The following is a 19,892-nucleotide window of genomic DNA, read 5'->3' as shown; positions in this document are numbered from 1 at the left end:
TTATTCAAAATGTCACTAGATGTTCTATTATTGAAAGTGGTGTATTAATGTCTCCTCCTATTAATGTAGAACTACCTATTTCTCCCTTCAACTGTGTCAGTATTTGCTTCATGTATTTTGAGTCTCTGCTGTCAGGTCCATAATATTTATTTATTAAAAAAAAATTTATTTATTTCTCTCCCTTTTCCCCCCTCCCCACCCCAGTTGTCTGTTCTCTGTGTCTATTTGCTGCGTGTTCTTCTTTGTCTGCTTCTGTTGTCAGCGGCACAGGAATCTGTGTTTCTTTATGTTGCGTCAGCTCTCTGTGTGTGCGGCGCCATTCTTAGGCAGGCTGTACTTTCTTTTGTGCTGGGCGGCTCTCCTTACGGGGTGCACTCTTTGTGCGTGGGGACACCCCTGCGTGGCATGGCACTCTTTGCGTGCATGAGCACTGCGCATAGGCCAGCTCCACATGGGTCAAGGAGGCCCGGGGTTTGAACCAAAGACCTCCCATGAGGTAGATGGACGCCCTAACCACTGGGCCAAGTCTGCTTCCTCCTAATATTTATAATTGCTATATTTTTTAGTTGAACTGACTCCTTTATCAGTATATAATGACCACCATCTTTGTCCCTTGTAACTGTTTTAAAGCCTATTATATTTGATATTAGTATTAACTACCCCAGTTCTCTTTTGATTACTGCTTACATGGTATATATATTTTTTCTCATCCTTTCACTTTCAACCTACTTATGCATTTGAATTTAAGGTGAGTCTCTTATAGACAGCATATAGGTGGTTCATGTGTTTTTATCCATTCTGCCAGTCTCTGCCTTTTGATTGGAGGGTTTAATCCATTTACATTTACATTACACTAATACAGGAGTTTCCTCTGTCATCTTGCTATTTAGCCTTTGTAAATCATATACCTTTTTTTTTTTTTATCCCTATTCCTCCATTAATGCCTACTTTTATACTTATTTGATTTTTTCTATTGTATGATGTTGAGTGCCTTTTCTATCTGGATATATTTTCCACCTTTTTTCCTAAGGGTTACCATGGGGTTAAAATTAAATATCCCACAAATAAAACAATCGTATTTGGTTTGATACCAACTTGACTTTAATAGCATGCACATATACTTTTCCTAGATTCCCCTATTCCCCACTTGCATTAGTCAGCCAAAGGGGTGCTGATGCAAAATATCAGATATATATATTTTTAATAAAGGGTACTTATTTGGGGTAGGAGCTTACAGATACCAGGCCATAAAGCATAAGTTACTTCCCTCATCAAAGTCTATTTGGAGTGAAATGGCTGATGACATCTGCAAGGGTTCAGGCTTCCTGGGTTCCTAAGTTCCTGGGACTTACTTTTCTCTGGGTTCAAGGTTCCTTCCTTCCTGGTGCTGGCATCTCTGTCCTCTGGGTGCTTACTTCCTGGGTCTTCAGCATCTAACCCCAGTATCAAAACTCTAACCTCAGAAACCCTCAACTCTGTTCTTTGCCATGCCTTTTATCTGAGAGTGCCCACCTACCAAGGGGTGGGGACTGGAAGGGGACTCAATGCCCTAATCATAACTCAATCATGCCCAGGTACAGATCAGATTACAAGCTTAATCCAATATTTCTTTTTGGAATTCATCAATTATATCAAACTGCTACAGCACTTTTTTGTACTTCTTTCCACTTATATCATACAATATCATGTACACGTATGTCCAAAGCCATAGATTTATCATTCCTTTTTATGCTTTTGTATTTTAGCACTTGTAGGAAGAAGGGGGTTATATATTAATAGACTATATTATATTCAAGGCAATATAATAATACTGACATTTATAATTATCTACATGATTACCTTATTGGAGGTTTTAATTTCTTTATGCTGCTCTGAACCACCGTCTCATGTCCTTTCCTTTCAGTCTGAAGACCTCCCTTTAGCCCTGCTTGTAGGGCAGGTCTAATGGTGAGGAAATCCCTCAGCTTTTGTTTATCTGGGAACGTCTAAGTTGCAACCCCCCCCTTTTTTTTTTGAGGTACTGGGTTTGGTGATTGAACCTGGGACCTCAAATGTGAAAGCTGGTGTTTAACCACTAAGGCACATCAGTTCCCCTGAGCTGGCTTTTTTGTCTCTTTGCTTATTGTTTGTTTTGTTTTGGTTTTGGAGGTGCCAGGAACCAAATCTGGGACCTCCCACGTAGGAAGCAGGTACTCAACTGCTTCAGCCCCATCTGCTCCCCCTGTTCTTACTACTTTTTCTTTCCCTTCCCCTCTGCCATCCTGTTTTTTTTAAAATTTATTGAACTATATCACTCATACATAAACATAAAGTGTATAGTAATAGTTGTGAACGTTAAAAACAAACATATATAGCATCATACATGACTCTCATAACTCATCCTACCACTAATACCTTGCATTGTTAAAACTTTTTGACTAATGATTAAAGAGCATTGTCAAAATATTACTACTAACTGAAGTATTTTCCCCCCAACCCATTCTATTATCTTTAAATCATTTATATATGAACATAAATAAACAATAAGTGTATTGTAAAAGTTGTGAACTTACAAAGCAAACAAGCATAACATCATACTGGGCTCCCATACATCAACCCCCCCACCAACACCTTGCATTGCAGTGAGACATTTGTTACAAATTATGAAAAAATATTGTCAAAATCTTACTACTAATTATAGTCCTTATCTTACATTTGGTGTGTTTCCCCCCCCCAACCCACCCTATATTATCTTTTAAATGTATTTTTTATGACAGAAGTTGTAAACTTATAAAACAATCATGCACATGTGCAGAATTCCCCAAAACATCCCTCCATCAACACACCACACTGTGGTGGAACATTTGTTACAGATAAGATCATATCATCTGATTGTTACCACATCCATAGTGTACATTTGGCTCACATTTTCCATACTGCCCCATTATCAACACAGTACATCTTTGGCATAGATGCAAGAGTATTATATTACTACTGCTAACCACAATCCATAGGTCACTCCAGTTGTATTTTTCCCATGCTTCTCCACATTGCTACCATCCTGCAGCAGTGATGTACAGTTGCCCTAGCTCACAAAGGACATGCTTGCATCTGTACCAGCAACCACAATTCTCATCCAGCTCTTGGTTTACTGTGCTATTCAGTTCCTAGATTATTCTCTAGCATTCTGTCAATTGGCATTTACATAGCTAGACTACCCTTTTCAGCCACATCCCCATTTATAAAATAATTGTTAATCACTACTTGTTACCATCCACTCTATACATTTCCACACTTTTACAGTAAAGCTAATTAAAATTTCTATACACATTAAACATCAGTAGTCCCTCTCAGTCTCCTCTTATCTCCTTTAAGAATCCACCACCTACTACCAGGTTGTGAAGATATTTTCCCACAATTTCTTCTAGAAGCGTTATGGTTATTGCTTTTATTTTTAGGTTTTTGATCCATTTTGAGTTAATTTTTGGATAAGGTGTGAGATAGGGGTCCTCTTTCCTTCTTTTGGCTGTGGATATCCAGTTCTTTCAGCACCATTTGTTGAATGGACTGTTCTGTCCGAGGTGTTTGGATTTGACAGACCAGTCAAAAATCAGTTCCATACATGTGAGGTTCTGTTTCTGAACCATCAGTTTGGTTCCATTTGTCTATGTGTCTGTCTTTATGCCAGTACGATGCTGGTTTTTTTTTTTCCCCTCTCCCCTTTCCCTCCTGCCAGTTGTCTGTTTTCTGTGTCCATTCGCTGTGTGTTCTTCTGTGACTGCTTCTATCCTTATCAGTGGCACTGGGAATCTGTGTTTCTTTTTGTTGCATCAGCTTGTTGTGTCAGGTCTCCATGTATGTGGCGCCATTCTTGGGCAGGCTGCACTTTCTTTTGTGCTGGGCAGCTCTCCTTATGGGGCGCACTCCTTGTGCATGGGGCTTCCCTATGAGGGGGACACCCCTGCGTGGCAGGGCACTCCTTGCGCTCTTCAGCACTGTGCATGGGCCAGCTCTACATGGGTCAAGGAGACCTGGGGTTTGAACTGTGGATCTCCCATGTGGTAGGCGGATGCCCTATCCATTGGGCCAAGTCCGCTTCCCAGTACCATGCTATTTTTACCACTACAGCTAAGTAATATGATTTAAAGTCTGGAGATGAGGGTTTGCTTTTCCTTTGTATGATGGTTCTGGCTCTTCAGAACCATCCTTCCAAATTAATTTGATAATTGTGTTTTCAATTTTAAAAAATGCTGAAAGAATTTTTATTGGGATTGCATTGAATATGTATATCAATTTGAGTAGAACTGACATCTTAATGATATTTAGTCTTCTAATATGTGAGCATGGAATGTTCTTCCAGCTATTTAGGCCTTTTTTAGTTTAACTGAGTTGCAGTTTTCTCAATGCAGGTGCTTTATATCATTGGTTAAGTTTATTTCTGACTATTTATCTGTCATATTTTATTTTCACAACACTTTTGACACTTTTAGTTACTTTTATTGATCTAATCTTCATTTATAAACTCTTCCAGGCCTCTCTCTCCTGTCTTTTCTTTTCAAGTTCTAGCAAACCCTTTAGTATTTCTTGAAAATTTGTTCTCTTGCTTAGAAATTCTCTCAGTTTCTATTTTTCTGTGACTATAGTAAACTCGCTGTCATTGTTGAAAGACAATCTTGTCAGATATAAGACTCCTGGCTGGAAGTTTTTCTCTTGTATCTTAAATATATCAGACCACTGTCTTCTTGCCTCCATGGTTTCTGGTGAGAAATCAGCACTTAATCTTATTGGGTATCCCTTACATGTTATGCATTGCTTTTCTCTTGCTGTTCTCAGAATTCTCTTTGTCTTTTGCATTTGACATTCTGATTAGTATGAGTCTCAGAGTTGGTCCACTCAGATTTTTTTCAGATGGGGGTATGCTGTGCTTCTTGGATATAAATATCTATGTCCTTCAATAGGGTTGGGAAATTTTCTACCATTATTTTTTCAAATATTCCTTCTGCTCCTTTTCCCTTCTCTTCTCCTTCTGGGACACCCATGACATGTATGTTTGCACATCTCTTGCTGTCATTTAGTTCCCTGAGACCTTGTTCAATTTTTTCCATTTTTTTCTTTATCTCTTCTTTTGTATGTTCACCTTCAGAGGCCATTTCTTCAAGCTCACCAATCCTTTCTTCTGTCTCCTCAAATCTGCTATTATATGATTCCAATGTTTTTTTAAAATTTCATTGATTGTACCTTTCATTCCCATAAGATGTGTTATTTTTCTGTGTATGCTTTCAAATTCTTCTTTGTGCTCATCCAATGTCTTCTTAATATCCTTAATCTCTTTAGCCATGTCACGGAATGTATTAAGGAGCTTTGTTTGAATATCTATGATTAGTGTCTCAACTCCTTTGTGTCATCTGGAGGCTTACCTTGTTCCTTTAACTGGGCCATATCTTCTTGTTTCTTGGTGTGGATTTTATTTTGTTGGTGTCCGGGCATCTGGCTTACTAGGGTATTTATTCTGGGTGCAGTTCTCCTCTTTAGTTTAGGGCTTCTTGCCCTTTCTCCCTTGCTGGTTGTGCAGTAGGAGCCAAGGATGTGGTTGGTGCTACAAGCTGTGGAGGCACAAGCTGCCCTCATTGTCCTAGGGACTGAAGAAGCTTCTCCCAACTTTCTCCTTTGCCAGGGGTAGGGAGAGAGTCACAGCTGTGTGGAATAATCCAAGTCGTGCAGGCCTAGCTAGTTTCCCAAAGAGACTGATGAAGCTTTGCATGTGTGGGCAGCAGTGTGGGTTGAAGATGAGTGCAGTTGCCCTGGTGGACTTCTGATTATTCAGTCTGTGCCAGCCAAATGTACCTGCAGTTACCTGGATAGGCTGGTGCAGGGCCCGCCAGCCTCCTCCCTGCCAGAGGTGGGGCTGAAGCCTAGACTAGGGCCGTAGGCTGAACTGGGTGAAAGAAACTGGTTCCTCCATTCACTGTCATTTTTTATCCTGGCTTCCACCCATGCTGGGGCAGAGTCAAAATGGCAGCTACTGGCCTCTTTCCAACCTGGGCAGATTCAAACCCTAGCTGTTCTTAGGGTTACACATTAGCCAGCCAAGTCTACTAATTAGTAGTTGAAATTGGTGGCCAACCATCTCCTCCTCCCGTTTTTGGGAAATGGAGCTTCCAATTCCAGCCACAGAACAGGTCCTGGGGCCCCTTGCACTGCCAAAGTAGGACAATCATCAGCCTCCATAGCTTGGCCGGTAATTTCCTGGAAAGGAGGCGCAAGTCCCCCCACCTTCCTCCCTGCTGGAGGTGGCACTGGGGCTTAGGCTAAATCTGCAATCTGACCTGGATGCAAAGAAGCTGGTCCCCACCAGCACTGATTCTCTGTCTACCCCACTTCCCCTCGTGTCAGGTGCAGAGTCAAGATGGTGGCTACTGGCCTCTTTCTGACTTTGACAGGTTCAAACTTTACCTGTTCTTAGGGTTATGCTTTAGCCTGCTGCATTTACTCACCAGTAGCTGAAGCTGGTGCCCAACCATCTCTTCCTCCCCGTTTTTTTGGAAGTGGAGCTTTTAATTCCAGTCATGGAACAGCTCCCAAGTCAGCTTGTGCCTCCCATGGAGGATGAGCACTGGCCTCCGTGGTATGGAGTGCTCTACTTATGAGTCTGCAGATGGGCAGTCTCCTCCTTCCATTCATTCAAGGATGGTACAGGATGCTCTCCTGGTCTCCTGGAGTCCCCAAACAGGTGCTTCAGCTAGCTCCAGAGAGCTCTGGGTGTTTACTAACTGCCCAGTAAGCAGGAGCCGACTCTAGGAGTGCCTTCCTCTGCTGCCATCTTGCTGGTTGTCCTCTGTCCTGCTGTTTTTGCTGTCTGTGTCCATTCGCTGTGTGATCTTTTGTATCTATTTCTCTTTTTGTCTTCTCTTCTTGTCTTTCTCCTCTAAATTCACCAGAATTCAATCCTGGTGACCTCTGATATGGACAGAGGTTCCCTGTCAATTGTGCCACCTCAGTTCCTGGTCTCTGCTGTGCTTCACCTTGACTCTCCTCTTTGTCTCTCACTGTGTCATCATTTTGCTGTGTGACTCACTTGTGTCGGCACTGGATCACCAAGTGGGCATTTGGCTTTCTGTGCAGGCACTCAGCTTGCCACGCAGGCACTGGCTTGTTGCATGGGCACTGGCTCACAATGTGCTCTTGGCTCACCATGCAGGCACTCATCTCGCCACAAGGGCACTCATCTCACCGCACTGGCACTGGCTAAACATGTGGGCACTTGGCTTACCATGTGGGCATTCATGTGGGCACCCGGCTCGTCACATGGGCACCCACATGGGCACTAGGCTCATCGCAGGCACTGGCTCGCCAAACAGGCACACTATCTCTTCTTCTTTTTCACCAGGAGGCCCCAGGGATTGAACCCGGGTCCTCCTTTATGGTAGGCAGAGGCCTTATCACTTGAGCTACATCCGCTCTGGCTTGCCCTTATTTTTGACAGAACACCTCACTGGATATAAAATTCTTGTTTGGCAGTTTTCTTTTGGTACAATATTTCAACCCACTGTCTTCTTGCTTCCTTGGTTTCTAATGAAAAATTGACACTCAATCTAATTGGGACTCCCTTGTATATAACATGTTGCTATTCTCTTGCACCTTTCAGAATTTCTTGTTCTTTGCCTTTAACTGTTTGACCACTATCTGTCTGGATATATTTCTCTTCAAGTTTATCCTGTTTGGTGTTCTCTGGGCTTCTTGGATGGGAATATTCACATCTTTTGCCATGTTTGGGAAGTTCTCTGTCATTATTTCTTTGAATACTGTTTCTGCCCCTTTCTCCATTTCTTTTCATTCTGGGACTTCCATAATGTGTATATTGGTACACTTGATGGCGTTCCAGAGGTCTCTTAGACTATTTTCCCTTTAATAATTCTTTTTTTCTTTCTGCTGCTCAACCTGACTCATTTCAATTGTCTGTTTCTTGAGTTTGCTGATTCTTCTGCCAGCAGCAATCTGCTGTGTAAACTCTCCTGAGAACTTTTCATTTCAGTTCTTGTGGTCTTCAACTCTGGTAGTTTGGTTTCTTTTTAAAATTTCTCTTTATTAAAATTTTCACATTGTCCATCCATGGGTTTCCTAATATCATTTAGTTCTTTCTCTGCATTTTCCTTCATGCCCTTGTGCATTTTTAAGATCTTTTTTAGAAAATAGTCTTTTTTATTGATTAAAAAAATTTTTTTTTATCCTTTTCCTTTGGATGGACCATTATTTCCTGTTTCTTTGTCTTGTACTTTTTTTATTCCACGCTATAAATTTTAATATTTTAAAATGTTAACTCTGTAATTTATTCCCTGAATTGTCTGTTTCTTGATTTTATAACCAGGTGGTGATAAGATAGTTTTCTTGAGCTTCATCCCTCCTTCATTGCAGAGGCTGGATTCCATGGTGGCCTGCCATGAGAGTGGCAGATGGGAGCTGGTAATGGCCCGCAGAGAACAATTTACTCTTCTTTACTATAATTTATCAGCTTTTTTCTCCTGCTCTTCTTTGGATATTGTATAGTGTTCTACTGACCTCAAGAGTTTCAAAATAGTGTTCATCAGAGAGTTGCTGCTTGTTTAACAGCTGTTCTGGTGGAAGGACTGAATTCTGTATCTTCTTACTCCATCATCTTCCCTCTCTATTTCTTCTTAAAGAAAGACTCATGGGTGCTTTATTCCCTTCAGTTCTTACATTTCTGAAACTATCCATCTGTGACTTTATGCTTGAATGTCAACTTGGCTGAGGGTAAAATTCTTGGGTATAAAATTTCCTTCCCAAAGGAGGTTTTACATTTTATAGTGGAGGTATCCAAAAGGGTGGAATCTTTCCTCCCTTATCTGATGACTTGCATTAGGAAAAAAAAAAAAAAGAACTTCCCCACACCCCCATATAAACCTCTACTTATCCTTAATTCCAGTAAGATTACTATGCACGTCTGGGGTGAATTATTATCAGTATTTCGTCACAGTAATAGACTCAAACATCGTGTAACTTATGACCTTTCTAATTCAGGTTTATTTTTTTTTAATTTCAGTGAAGCTTATCTATTATCTTTGAATATTTTTTCTATTCCATTTGTTCTGTTTTCTAATGCATATGTTAGATCCCTTTTGTTTTCCTTATATATACCTGATTTTCTTTCTGGTACTTTTGTCTTTTCCATGCCATTTCTTGTTTGTTTGTTTGTTTAAGTAATATATTTTTTTCTCTCTTTATTTTTTTAAATGTTACATTCAAAAAATATAAGAGGTCCCCATATACCTCCCATCGCCCTCACCTACTCCTCCCACATCAACAACCTCTTTCATCATTGTGGCACATTCATTTGCATTTGGTGAATACATTTTGGAGCACTGCTGCAGCACATGGATAATGGTTTACACTGGAGTTTACACTCTCCCCCAGTTCACCCAGTGGGCCATGGCAGAACATACAATGTCCACCATCTATCCCTGCAGCACCACCCAGGACAACTCAAAGTCCTGAAAATGCCCCCACATCATATCTCTTCTTCCCTCTCCCTACTCTCAGCAGCTACCGTGGCCACTTTCTCCACATCAATGCTACAATTTCTTCCATTATTAATCACAACAGTTCCATAGTAGAATATCAGTAAATCCATTCTAATCCATACTCTGTTCCTCCATCCTGTGGACCCTGGATCTTTTAAAGACTTCATCATGTCCCTGTTTTTAATTAATGATTGTCAAGAAACAGACATCCACAGAATTTTAATGGTTACATGGGATTGCACTGTGTTTATGTCCTATAATTTCATTAATCCTCCTCTGAGATTGTTTCAATTCTTCACCGTTATAAACTGTGCTGCAGTAAACATCCATACATCATTAACTAAAGTGATGTTAGTTTGTAAGGTCAGTAAACTTACCCTCATTCTTACTTCTGGAAGCTCAATGACAAAAAAAAAACTTTAAAACATACTTGTGAACCCACTTGCCTGTATTTCCTTCTGATGCAGTCTGGCTTAAGATAATCAAGGAATGATACATGATTTTAAGGGCTTCCAGGCCATTGACATACAACTGAAACTTCAGGTTTGTAGCTTAAGGAAATCTCCAGATTAAAGAAATTAGTTTGGTGATGGATTCCTTGGCACAATTAAAAAAGATATTAAAGACTTAATGGTAGGTATGTAAAATGGTACAATTTCTATGGAGAACTATTTGACATTATGTTTGGCTGGATATTTTCTGTTTATCCTTCCAGATCTACTCTCTACCTGGCTCTGTGCCCAGAAGGCTGACCTAAATGAAATCCCTTGTCCTCTGTTTTCTGGTTGGAAGCCAGTGGCAAGTGCCAGCAGGATGTGAGGTGAATGAATTTGGGTATTTATTCCATCAGTTCCATCTCAGCTGGATTGTCACAGGTTAGCTAAATCCTTTTAGGGAAGGTCACAGGTCCTGTCAGGTGACCCTTTCCATATAGCTACTCTCTTTAGGTACTAGTGATAGTTTCCTCTCCTTGTCTCTTTAGGCCCGGAGGTGGAAATGTCTCCCCACCATTGCTAGTTCTGAGTGTCTGCATCATTTCATTTCTTGTTGGTTTCTCTAAAACCCTCCCATGTCTTGGTAAATTCTCCTCAAATATCTAGTCTGAGTATACTACGTATTTGTTGCACTTTTAGGAATTTATCCTAAAAACCTACTTATATGTATAAAATGCCATATAAACAAGATTATTTATTGCAAAATGGTAGTTCCAACAATACAGTAGAATATTATACAACTGTAAAAAGTGAGAAAATTCATAGGATACATCTGTGGAACACTTTCCAATATATACTGTTAAGTATGGAGAAAACAAAGTACCAAACCATGAATACAGTAAGTACCACTGTGTAAGAAAAAAAGAGAGGCTCCTTTTTGTCTGGAGGAGCCCACATCCACATCTGGGTGTGTACTTCCTTTCTTCTTTCTCATTTCTCAAACTCTTTTTACTGGCCTAACTAAAAATAAAAAATAAAAAAAAAAAGGAAAAAGATCATATATGTGTATTTTATGCTTTGATGCAGGTATATGCTGTCTGTGCAAAGGTACACATGAAAATGGTAACATCGGCTGCTTCTGGAGAGGAGATCTGGGTAGTAGGGAAACTTTCTGCTGTTTATTCTTTGTTTCTTTTAATATTGTATCTCATAAATGTACTATCTACTTAAATATGCATTATATTAATAACAAAGATTAACTGAGGGCCTTAGAGAAATAATGACTAAAACAGAACTGGAGGAAACTGCTAAAGGAGTTGCTAGAAGATGACAGAAAGAACCAGCAAATTATTAAATTGCTGAAATGTTCTAAGCAGAGAATTTCTTGGATAATTAAATTTCTTACCATGGTCCTTTAATGAAACTATGTCCTGAAATATAATAAATTCTACAAAGAGGCTATTTACTGTTCAGAGTTGAATACATAAAACCATAAATTGGGGAGCAGATGTAGCTCAAGAGGTTTAGAGTCTGCTTCCCATGTAAGAGGTCAGTCCCCAGTAACTTCTAAAAAAAACCAGCCAAACAAACAAAAAAAATGTATGATAATGTTTTAAATATGTCATATTCATTATTTAAGGGAGTTTCAGTTCCTTTAGCCTCCTCCTTTTTCTTCGAGGTATAGTATATCACTAAAACAGTAGTATAACTGCTTGGTGATTTTTTTTTTTTTTTAAAAGATTTATTTTATTTATTTTTCTCCCTATACCCCCCACACAGTTGTCTGCACTCTGTCCATTTGCTGTTTTCTTCTGTGACCGCTTTTATCCTTATCAGTGGCACCGGGAATCTGTGTTTCTTTTTGTTGCATCATCTTGTTATGTCATCTCTCTGTGTGTGCGGCGCCATTCTTGGGCAGGCTGCACTTCCTTTTGCGCTGGGCAGCTCTCCTTATGGGGTGCGCTCCTTACGTGTGGGGCTCCCCTACGCGGGGGACACCCCTGCGTGGTACGGCACTCCTTGCGCGCATCGGTACTGCGCATGGGCCAGCTCCACATGGGTCAAGGAGGCCCGGGTTTGAACTGCGGACCTCCCATGTGGTAGACGGATGCCCTATCCATCAGGCCAAGTCCGCTTCCCTGCTAGGTGATCTTGATCTCCTATGAAAGGTGCAACTCCATTAAAATGGGACATAAGATGATTTTCTCAGGACATAAGTGAAGAAGAAAAGAGTAGATTGGTGGGGAAGATAATTCATTTAATTGGTTGGTTAAAATTACTTATATTTTTATGATATCCAAAAATGACCAAAATAGAAAAGGATTGCAAGCTTGATTTTTTAAGGTGGTTTTACTATTGCTGATGTAGGCAGCCCCGTTAACATTCACTCACCCTTCCTGGAACTGTGCTTGGGCAGACTCCTCTAAAACAAGAGTTTCGTACTCCTCAGAAGCAAACCTGTCCCAGTCGGAGGGCTCAGGACCATCGTTCTCAATATCCTGATTGGAAAAGAGGAAACAAAAATAATCAAAGACAAAGAACTGGAGATTGGTCATCATAAATGTGGTATATCTCTGAAAAACCTATCTAAAAATGTTTCACTTCAACATGTCAAAAAAGGAGCTAAAGCACCACTCCCTAAGAGATTTTCTATACCTCAAATCTGGCTTTACAACTGGAGTTGTGCATCTGGATAAGTGTGCTGCAGCTGGATTCTTTATCCTTTTAATCAGAGCCCTGTCTCCAACTCCTTCTGCCCGGGCATTGCACAGCAGCTATCTGGAATTACTTATGGTTGGCACATTTCCACCTGAAAAGTACCACATACCCTTTTCTTGGCCCAATTTTATTGTTTCTTTAAAAGCCAGCTCAGATAGCATGTAATCTGAAGTATCTTCCTGGAAATGTTCCTTCTCTCCCAAAACACTTCCTTCTCTATATATCCTTTGGTTGCCACCCTTTGAGGTGTTTTCATTTCTCTCTCTACCTAGTTGCTGTCCAACACAGTGCTTGGAATTTATTGGGCACTTTCTGATTAATAATGTTCCTTGCAGATCAGAGTAAGTATTGCTAATTACCACCTCCTATAAAGAAAAGTAAAATTTAAAGGTAAAAATTACTAAGTAAATTAGCATAAATAAGAAGAATGAAGGGGGGTGTCAGAAGGCCATACATTTTCATTCCCTTCAACAGAATGAGCAGTGTCTTGGATTATATGTTCTGGGTAAAATAATGTCTTTACACGGTTGAAATAAGTTAGCATTGACTGAGGGTCTATAGTCAATTACGCCTAGAAGAATATAAGTACCTAAATGTCGACCATACAATGTCGTCAACTATTATATTTAACCCATTTTCAAGTTACACCCTCCCACCTGCCCCACTCTTGGAATATCTCTGAAATTGGCATTTATTTCTGACTTATAATGGGCAATATTTTTTCTTCCTTGGAGGTACATAAAGTAATGGAGCATCTTATGTCTGATGGCATCTTAGATCCAATGAAATATAGAACTAGCTTTAGACCAGCAATAATGTATTCATTTTCAGAAGGTGATCTTTGTATTCTTAATAGTATTAGATTAGACAAATCATTATGCAACATGTGGAAGAAAAAGACAACACTGTGGAAATTTTCTGTAGTTGTACCATCACTCAACTGAAGTATTTCTTTCCTATCAACATAATTTTTAATTTTTAAACAGAGGAATAGTAGGGGTAAGGTGATGTCTGGGTTATTTTTTTGTTTTTGTTTTTAGATATAGATGATATGACCAGGGTTTTCTGAGGGTCTATGGGTTTTTGTATATGGAGAAGTTTGGTCTTCTCTATTCAGATGTAGAACAGCATTCAAAACTTACAGCCATACACAGCAATCATTAGCACTTGAAAATGTGTCATTATCTAAAGATTGTCACAGAGAACTTTTACTTTTCACTATGATAAGGAAAGCTATTACCATAGTATCTCAGAAATGAATGGTATAGTTAAATCAAACCCAGCATAGTTTGTAACATAGATGTGGCTATTTATATATTTGTTAATGGCACAACAGAAGGACAATTTTTTTTAAAAGATTTTTTTTCTAACTAATTTATAATATGGATATAGTAATTACACAGGCTCTACAGTGGAACTCACTGAAAAGTTTCTAGGCAGATGCAGGTTACCTAAATTTGAAGATTGGCTGTGGGGAGAGATGTGCTTTAGGTCTGTTATTCTCTTTTTCTGTATTTGAGGAAATGCTTTAAAAGCTACCTCTTTACATACCAGGATTGCTACAGGCAGAGACCATCTTTATATATAGCATCTTTATATATATATGATAACGTAACCCTCAGAAAGAAGTTAAAACTATACTGGTACCTTCTGGACTGCAAAAGGATCTCTCTGTTCATGGTCTAAATATTTTTCCAGATTGAAGAACGTGTCATAAAAAATGTGAGCCATTCTGCATCTCTTTAGATCTCGCAGAGTTATTTTGCCTGTATAAAATCAAAGAAAGTTGGTAAATTTTACCAAGAGCTGTTTAGGCAGGTTAAAAAAAAGAAGGAAAAAGACTTTCACTGAATTTTAAAGATCTATATGTATGTTTTATTATAAACATCCCATTTCTTTTTTTTAATTGAGGTAAAGTTCACATAACAAAATCACTAACCATTTTAAAGTGTACAAAATTCAGCATCTTTTAGTACATTCACAGTATTGTTCAATCTTCCCATTATCTAGTTAAAGAAGATTTTCATCACCCCTAAAGGAAAACCTGTACCCATTAAGCAGTCATTCCCTATTTCCCCTTGCCCCCAGCCCTGGCAACCACTAATCTGCTTTCTGTTTCTAAAAGAAACAGAATTTGCCATCAACTGTTGGCTTCTCTATTAACAGTAAAGGAGAAACTTTAAACACTTCCGTAGTCAGAAAGTCTGTTAGGAAGACTGAAAAGTTAAATAATTTAGGACAATCTGGGATTTTGTGTCCCATCCCGTTACAGAGGTGAACAGTGCAACTAGCCTTTTACTCAGTCTCACCATTAGTGGCCGGCTTCACCAGGTCAAGCATCTGGCACAGCAAGTCATGGAACGGTAAGGGCTCGATGCCCATGGCTTCCATCCGTTCGCACTGCTCCTCATAGAAGTACTCCAGCTCGTACATGGAGAGGACTCCATCCCCATCCACGTCCATGCAGCGGAACCAGTACTCAATGCTAGGAGAGAAAGATGCTCAAAGGGTAGGCCTGTAAAAAGTCCTCTACTCACCTAGGTTTACTGTTGTCCATGTTTCTTTTTAAACAATGTTAAACATGTAGACTTTAGACTTAAAAAGACATAGTTTTACAAGGTTTGTTAGGAAAAAATGGCAGACCCCTTCTTCCCTTTATTTTCCCTTTTCCAGAACCAATGAACCACTTTTGACACTTGATTTTGATTTCTACCTTCATATTTGCAGAAAACAGGCCTATGTTGCTCTTTTATTTTATTAGTTTTGCACTACAAAAGATAAGATTTTAACTCTCTTTGATCACTTTGCTCTACTTACCTACATGCCTTTCTCATCCTCTTAATAGTTAAATTATATATTTATATATATTAACTATATATATGCTCAATATTCATATTTTATAACTTTATATTTTTATTCTATTTTCTATTTGCTTAGTTTTCTGTGTACTTGTCAGTAATTCAATCCCAAATGCTTGGCCAGTTGTCTAAATACATAATTTGTCCCATCAAATGTCCTATCAATGGGATTTCCTTGAGGAATGTTTTGGATCCTTCTGACTTACTCTAATCTGATCTGGTTGATCTCTAGGCCTGGTTCACAGTTTCATTCTAGGGATTCCTTTCACCTTTCTCCTGTTTCTTGTATCTCACACTTTCCTCATTCTTAGTTTACTTCCTTGTTTGGACTAGCATGTCCTTCAGTTGCTTTCTGAAAAAGGGAACATGGGATATAAATTTTTTGAGACCTTAGATATTTGAAAATGCCCATTTTCTACCCTCTAACTTAGTTGGTATTTTGTCTAGTTAAAGAATTAAGGTTGGTAGTGGTTTTCCTTCAGAATTTTAAAGGCACTGATCCATTGTCTTCTATCTATCCAGTCTTGTTGAGAAGTTTAAAGCCATTTTGATTTCTGATCCTCTGAGAGTAACCTGTTTTTTTTCTCTTTGAAGACTATAGAGGATTTCTCTAAATCTTTGGTGTTTTGAAATTTCTTGATGAAAGTGCCTATTTCATCTATTTTGCTGGACTTTCTGAAAGCCCTTTCAATTTGGAAATTTGTATTTGCTTCTTAGAAATTTTCTCAAATTATTTTATTTCTTCGCTGTCCCCCCGCCCCCCTTTGTTTTCTCTTTTAGGAACTTCTCTTATTCAGATCTGTGTGGTCCAATAGTAGCTATTTTGTAGTGTGGTTAGTCCAACTTGAGATGTGTTCTAAGTATAAAATAAAAAGCAGATTTTGAAGACTTAATGAGATAAAAAGAATGTAAACCATGTGATAAATATTTTCCTATTGATTACATGTTAAATATATTAGGCTAAAACATATATTAATTAAAATTAATTTTACCTTTTATTTTTTGACTGTGGCTAAAATTTAAAATTATATAAATGGCTCACCTCATATTTCAGTTTTCACTGATGCTGGATTTCTTGGATTGGTTCTCTAATTTAATATCTTTTCTCTATTTTCTATTACCTTATCTTGTTCTTTTGGGGAGGTTTGCTTAGCTTTTTATTCTAAACATTCTGTTTTATTTTTGCTATCATAGAATACTGTTTTTTTTTCATTCCCTCAATGTTCTTTTTTAAAATAAAATTGTGCTCATTATCTGTGAATGTAATTTTTCCTCTTTTCTGTCTGAGGATATTAATAATATTGCCTTTGTTGTTAAAGTTTTCTTCTCCCTGCAAATCTCTTTTCATCCAAGTTACATTTTTTCCCTATTTGTTTCAGTCTCTATCTTTCATTTAAGAAGATTTACTCAGGTCTTTACTGACCCCTTGTTCCCTGATCATATTTAAGAGTGAGTAATACAAAGCTAACTGGAACTTCTCAGCTATGGGTTTGTAGACTCTGCGCTTCACTGTAAAGTGACTGGGTTTTTCCCTTGGGGATGACTTGACTTGATGTCACATCTTCAGGTCTCATGCTGGTTAGATGAGTAAGGAATGAAGGCTAGGCATCTCAACATATATTTATGTAATCTTCTGTTTTCAGTGTGATACTCACACCTTCAACTGTGCCTGGTTCTCCCCAGTCCAGTGGCCCTCAATTTTCTACTTTTCAGGGAATAAAGCACCAGTCTTCTGCCAGAGTGGAGTGGATCTGGAGATCAACTGCTTCTTTAAAAAGACTTTCAATAAACTCTCCTGTTTTTTGGCTCCACCTTTATCCCACCCCTAGTAACACCAGTCCTGAGTGTTTTGGGGGTTTGCTGGTATACGTTATTGCTTCTTGGTTTTACCCTCTGCTGGCTCAGGATTCAGATTCTGCTAAGCTTATCTGCTTTTCAATTTCCAAATTTTTGGTATTGTTAACTCTTTTCTTATTTCTTTACTTCTTGTGGGTTTATTTCTTTAAAAAAAATAACAACAATCCTTTACTGTCATTTTAGTAGGATTTTAAGAAGGGCCAAAAGTACTATGTGTAACTCACTTGCCATATTCACCCAGTAATCAATTCACTCTCGCATGGCCAGGTGATTATATACTACTGCCACTTAAGAGTAGCATCGATAGCAGGGGTTCTTAATCTTTTTTGTTCCACGGATCCTACTGCCAGTCAGGTGAAAACCACTGATCCCTTACTAAGCCCACACTCTAATATGTATTATTTAATAAATATATCACACCTGCCTAACATGTCCCCACAAGAATGTTTTTTTGAATTTAAATTCAAGCTCCTGGACCCCTTGTTAAGGAGTAATGTCACCAATTAATCACAGAGTATGCAGCAACAGCACTAACTGGTAATAGGGAACAGTATTTTTCTATTAAGAGCCACTTATTCATGACAAAGTAAAACTTTTCAAAAGAGGATTCTAGGAGACACCTGGTCAAATTCCCATTTAAAGGCCCATATTAAAAACCATCACACATTTAATTATTTGTAACTGTTAACAGTTTACACCTATTCTCAAAAAGATAAATTTACATTATTGCAATAAATTAGACATTTAATACTTGCAAACTTCTTTTGAGAAAACTATCTGAAAACTGTACCAATTTGATGTGTAATATTGCCGTCAAAGAATAGAGAGGGCTCTGGAGTGAGTCCAATGACCTTAGGCAAGAGTCTGGTCATGCTGAGGTCCAGCTGTATCACATCTACTCTGAGAGGTGTAAGAAGGGACAGACTACTGCCCCATGTTGAAATAATTTCTGAATTGGGAAAAACTCTGAATGTGAGCCTGCCGCCTGCCCTGTAACAAAAAAAGTGAGGAGATAGATCTCATAAGCAGAGGGCTGCAAGAAATGTGGTAAGAGCTCGTTGTTATGCCTTCATGCCATTTTGTTTTTAGTAATAATGCTTACTGTTTATCTTCTGAGAAAAAAAAAAATCAGGCCAATCAGAAGATAGTAACTCTTGATTTTTGACAAAGGCCCACTAGGACTGAAATGAAAGGCAACTTATTTTACTGAGAAATATAAATTGAATTACTCTAGTCAGCTGCATTTTCAATTAAGAACTAAGATGACGAAGAGTCTACAATGAAGATAAAGCATATACTTCAATTCTTTGTAATATCCCCTAAGAGAGGAAAAGAGCTAGAATACAAAGAAAAACAGATACACCACCTCAATATTTGCCAAAGGTACATGATCACAGCCTTTTAAGTATTTGAAAAAGTATTATGAGGTAGATAAATTTGATATAGTTCTGTGCGTATGAGAGAGCATTAGAAGGATCAATATATAAGAAAGAGAAAATGGTTCTAGGCTTAATGCTAGAAAAATGAAACAGGCTGCCTCAGTAGATGGTTATTTGTCCCTGAAAATTTAGAAGCAGGGCCTGGATGGGTAAACACACAAAGGGCATGTACAGAGGGAATTTTCTTAATAGTAGTACTGGATACTCTCTAAAGTTCCTTCCAATACAGATTTGTATTTTTTTTTTCTTTTCAAAAATAAATTTTTTCAGATTCTAAAAGTAATGACTATTTAATATAAGAAAACAGGAAAGCACATAGAAGGAAAAACTACCCAGAGAGAACCAGTGTTAAATTTTTGCTATCCTTACTACCAATCTTTGTTTTTTCAAAGCATAATTATATTAATAACAAATGGTATTTGTACAATTACAGACATAAACAAGAGTACTTCTTATTCTTGTCCTCAGGCTGGATGAAGTTATGACCAAGTTTCTCACTCCTGATATAAACTTCTATATGCTATTCAAGAAGAAAGTTATAGGAAACTCCTTTATTACTTAGGGAGAGACTAAGTGTATATTTCTTTATGTAGTCAGATAGGCATTTTAGCCTGTAACATCTTCAAAGGCACTGGGCTGGTGTCCTCAGTTATGATAAAGGTGAACAAGAGGTGACACCTAGACAGACAATCGTGGTACAAGCAGAAGGTGATAGAAACCAGGACAGAGGGAATAAAGGACATACCAAAAGTGGGTTTGCAAGGGCCTATCCACAAAAAACAATCTACCCAAAGATGCTTTCAGCACCTACCTCTCCCAGGAACAGCTTACAGGGAAGGGTGAAGATCCCAATTTTGTAAGTGACATTCTACACAGCACTCATTGCACTTTAGTGAGTGTGTTGTTCCTCAAAATTCATTCTTCCACCTATGTCTTTCATAAGCCAGAAACCTGATTTCTGTAAAGTGTTGCCTACCACATTTTCTTAAATAAGAGTTTGATCGTGAGGTGTAGGTATTTTCTTCATTACTTTAAAACAGTGGGCTGTTAACTTTTCTGGTCACATTCCAC

At 38.5% G+C, this 19,892-nt stretch overlaps 1 protein-coding gene across 7 annotated transcripts in view; it reads right to left on the bottom strand.

Moving 5' to 3' along the window:
- The window catches only part of PPP2R3A (protein phosphatase 2 regulatory subunit B''alpha), a 250,517-nt gene that overhangs the window by 27,411 nt on the left and 203,214 nt on the right, over positions 1-19,892 (bottom strand). For 5 of the 7 annotated variants that reach the window (XM_058294990.1, XM_058294992.2, XM_058294991.2 and 2 more), the window contains 3 exons: positions 14,977-15,152; positions 14,315-14,433; positions 12,341-12,447 (listed from right to left, as the gene is read on the bottom strand). In XM_058294990.1, coding sequence (XP_058150973.1) covers positions 12,341-12,447; positions 14,315-14,433; positions 14,977-15,152 — 402 coding nt within the window. Of the gene's footprint in view, positions 1-10,685; positions 12,109-12,340; positions 12,448-14,314; positions 14,434-14,976; positions 15,153-19,892 lie in introns of those variants that run through there. The other 2 variants (XM_058294994.1, XM_058294995.2) reach the window with 2 other exon arrangements.

Source organism: Dasypus novemcinctus, chromosome 4 (genome assembly GCF_030445035.2).
Source record: "Dasypus novemcinctus isolate mDasNov1 chromosome 4, mDasNov1.1.hap2, whole genome shotgun sequence".
NCBI classification, from domain to species: domain Eukaryota; kingdom Metazoa; phylum Chordata; class Mammalia; order Cingulata; family Dasypodidae; genus Dasypus; species Dasypus novemcinctus.
Note: the sequence above shows the minus strand (reverse complement) of the source record. Positions and strands in the feature narration are given on the sequence as shown.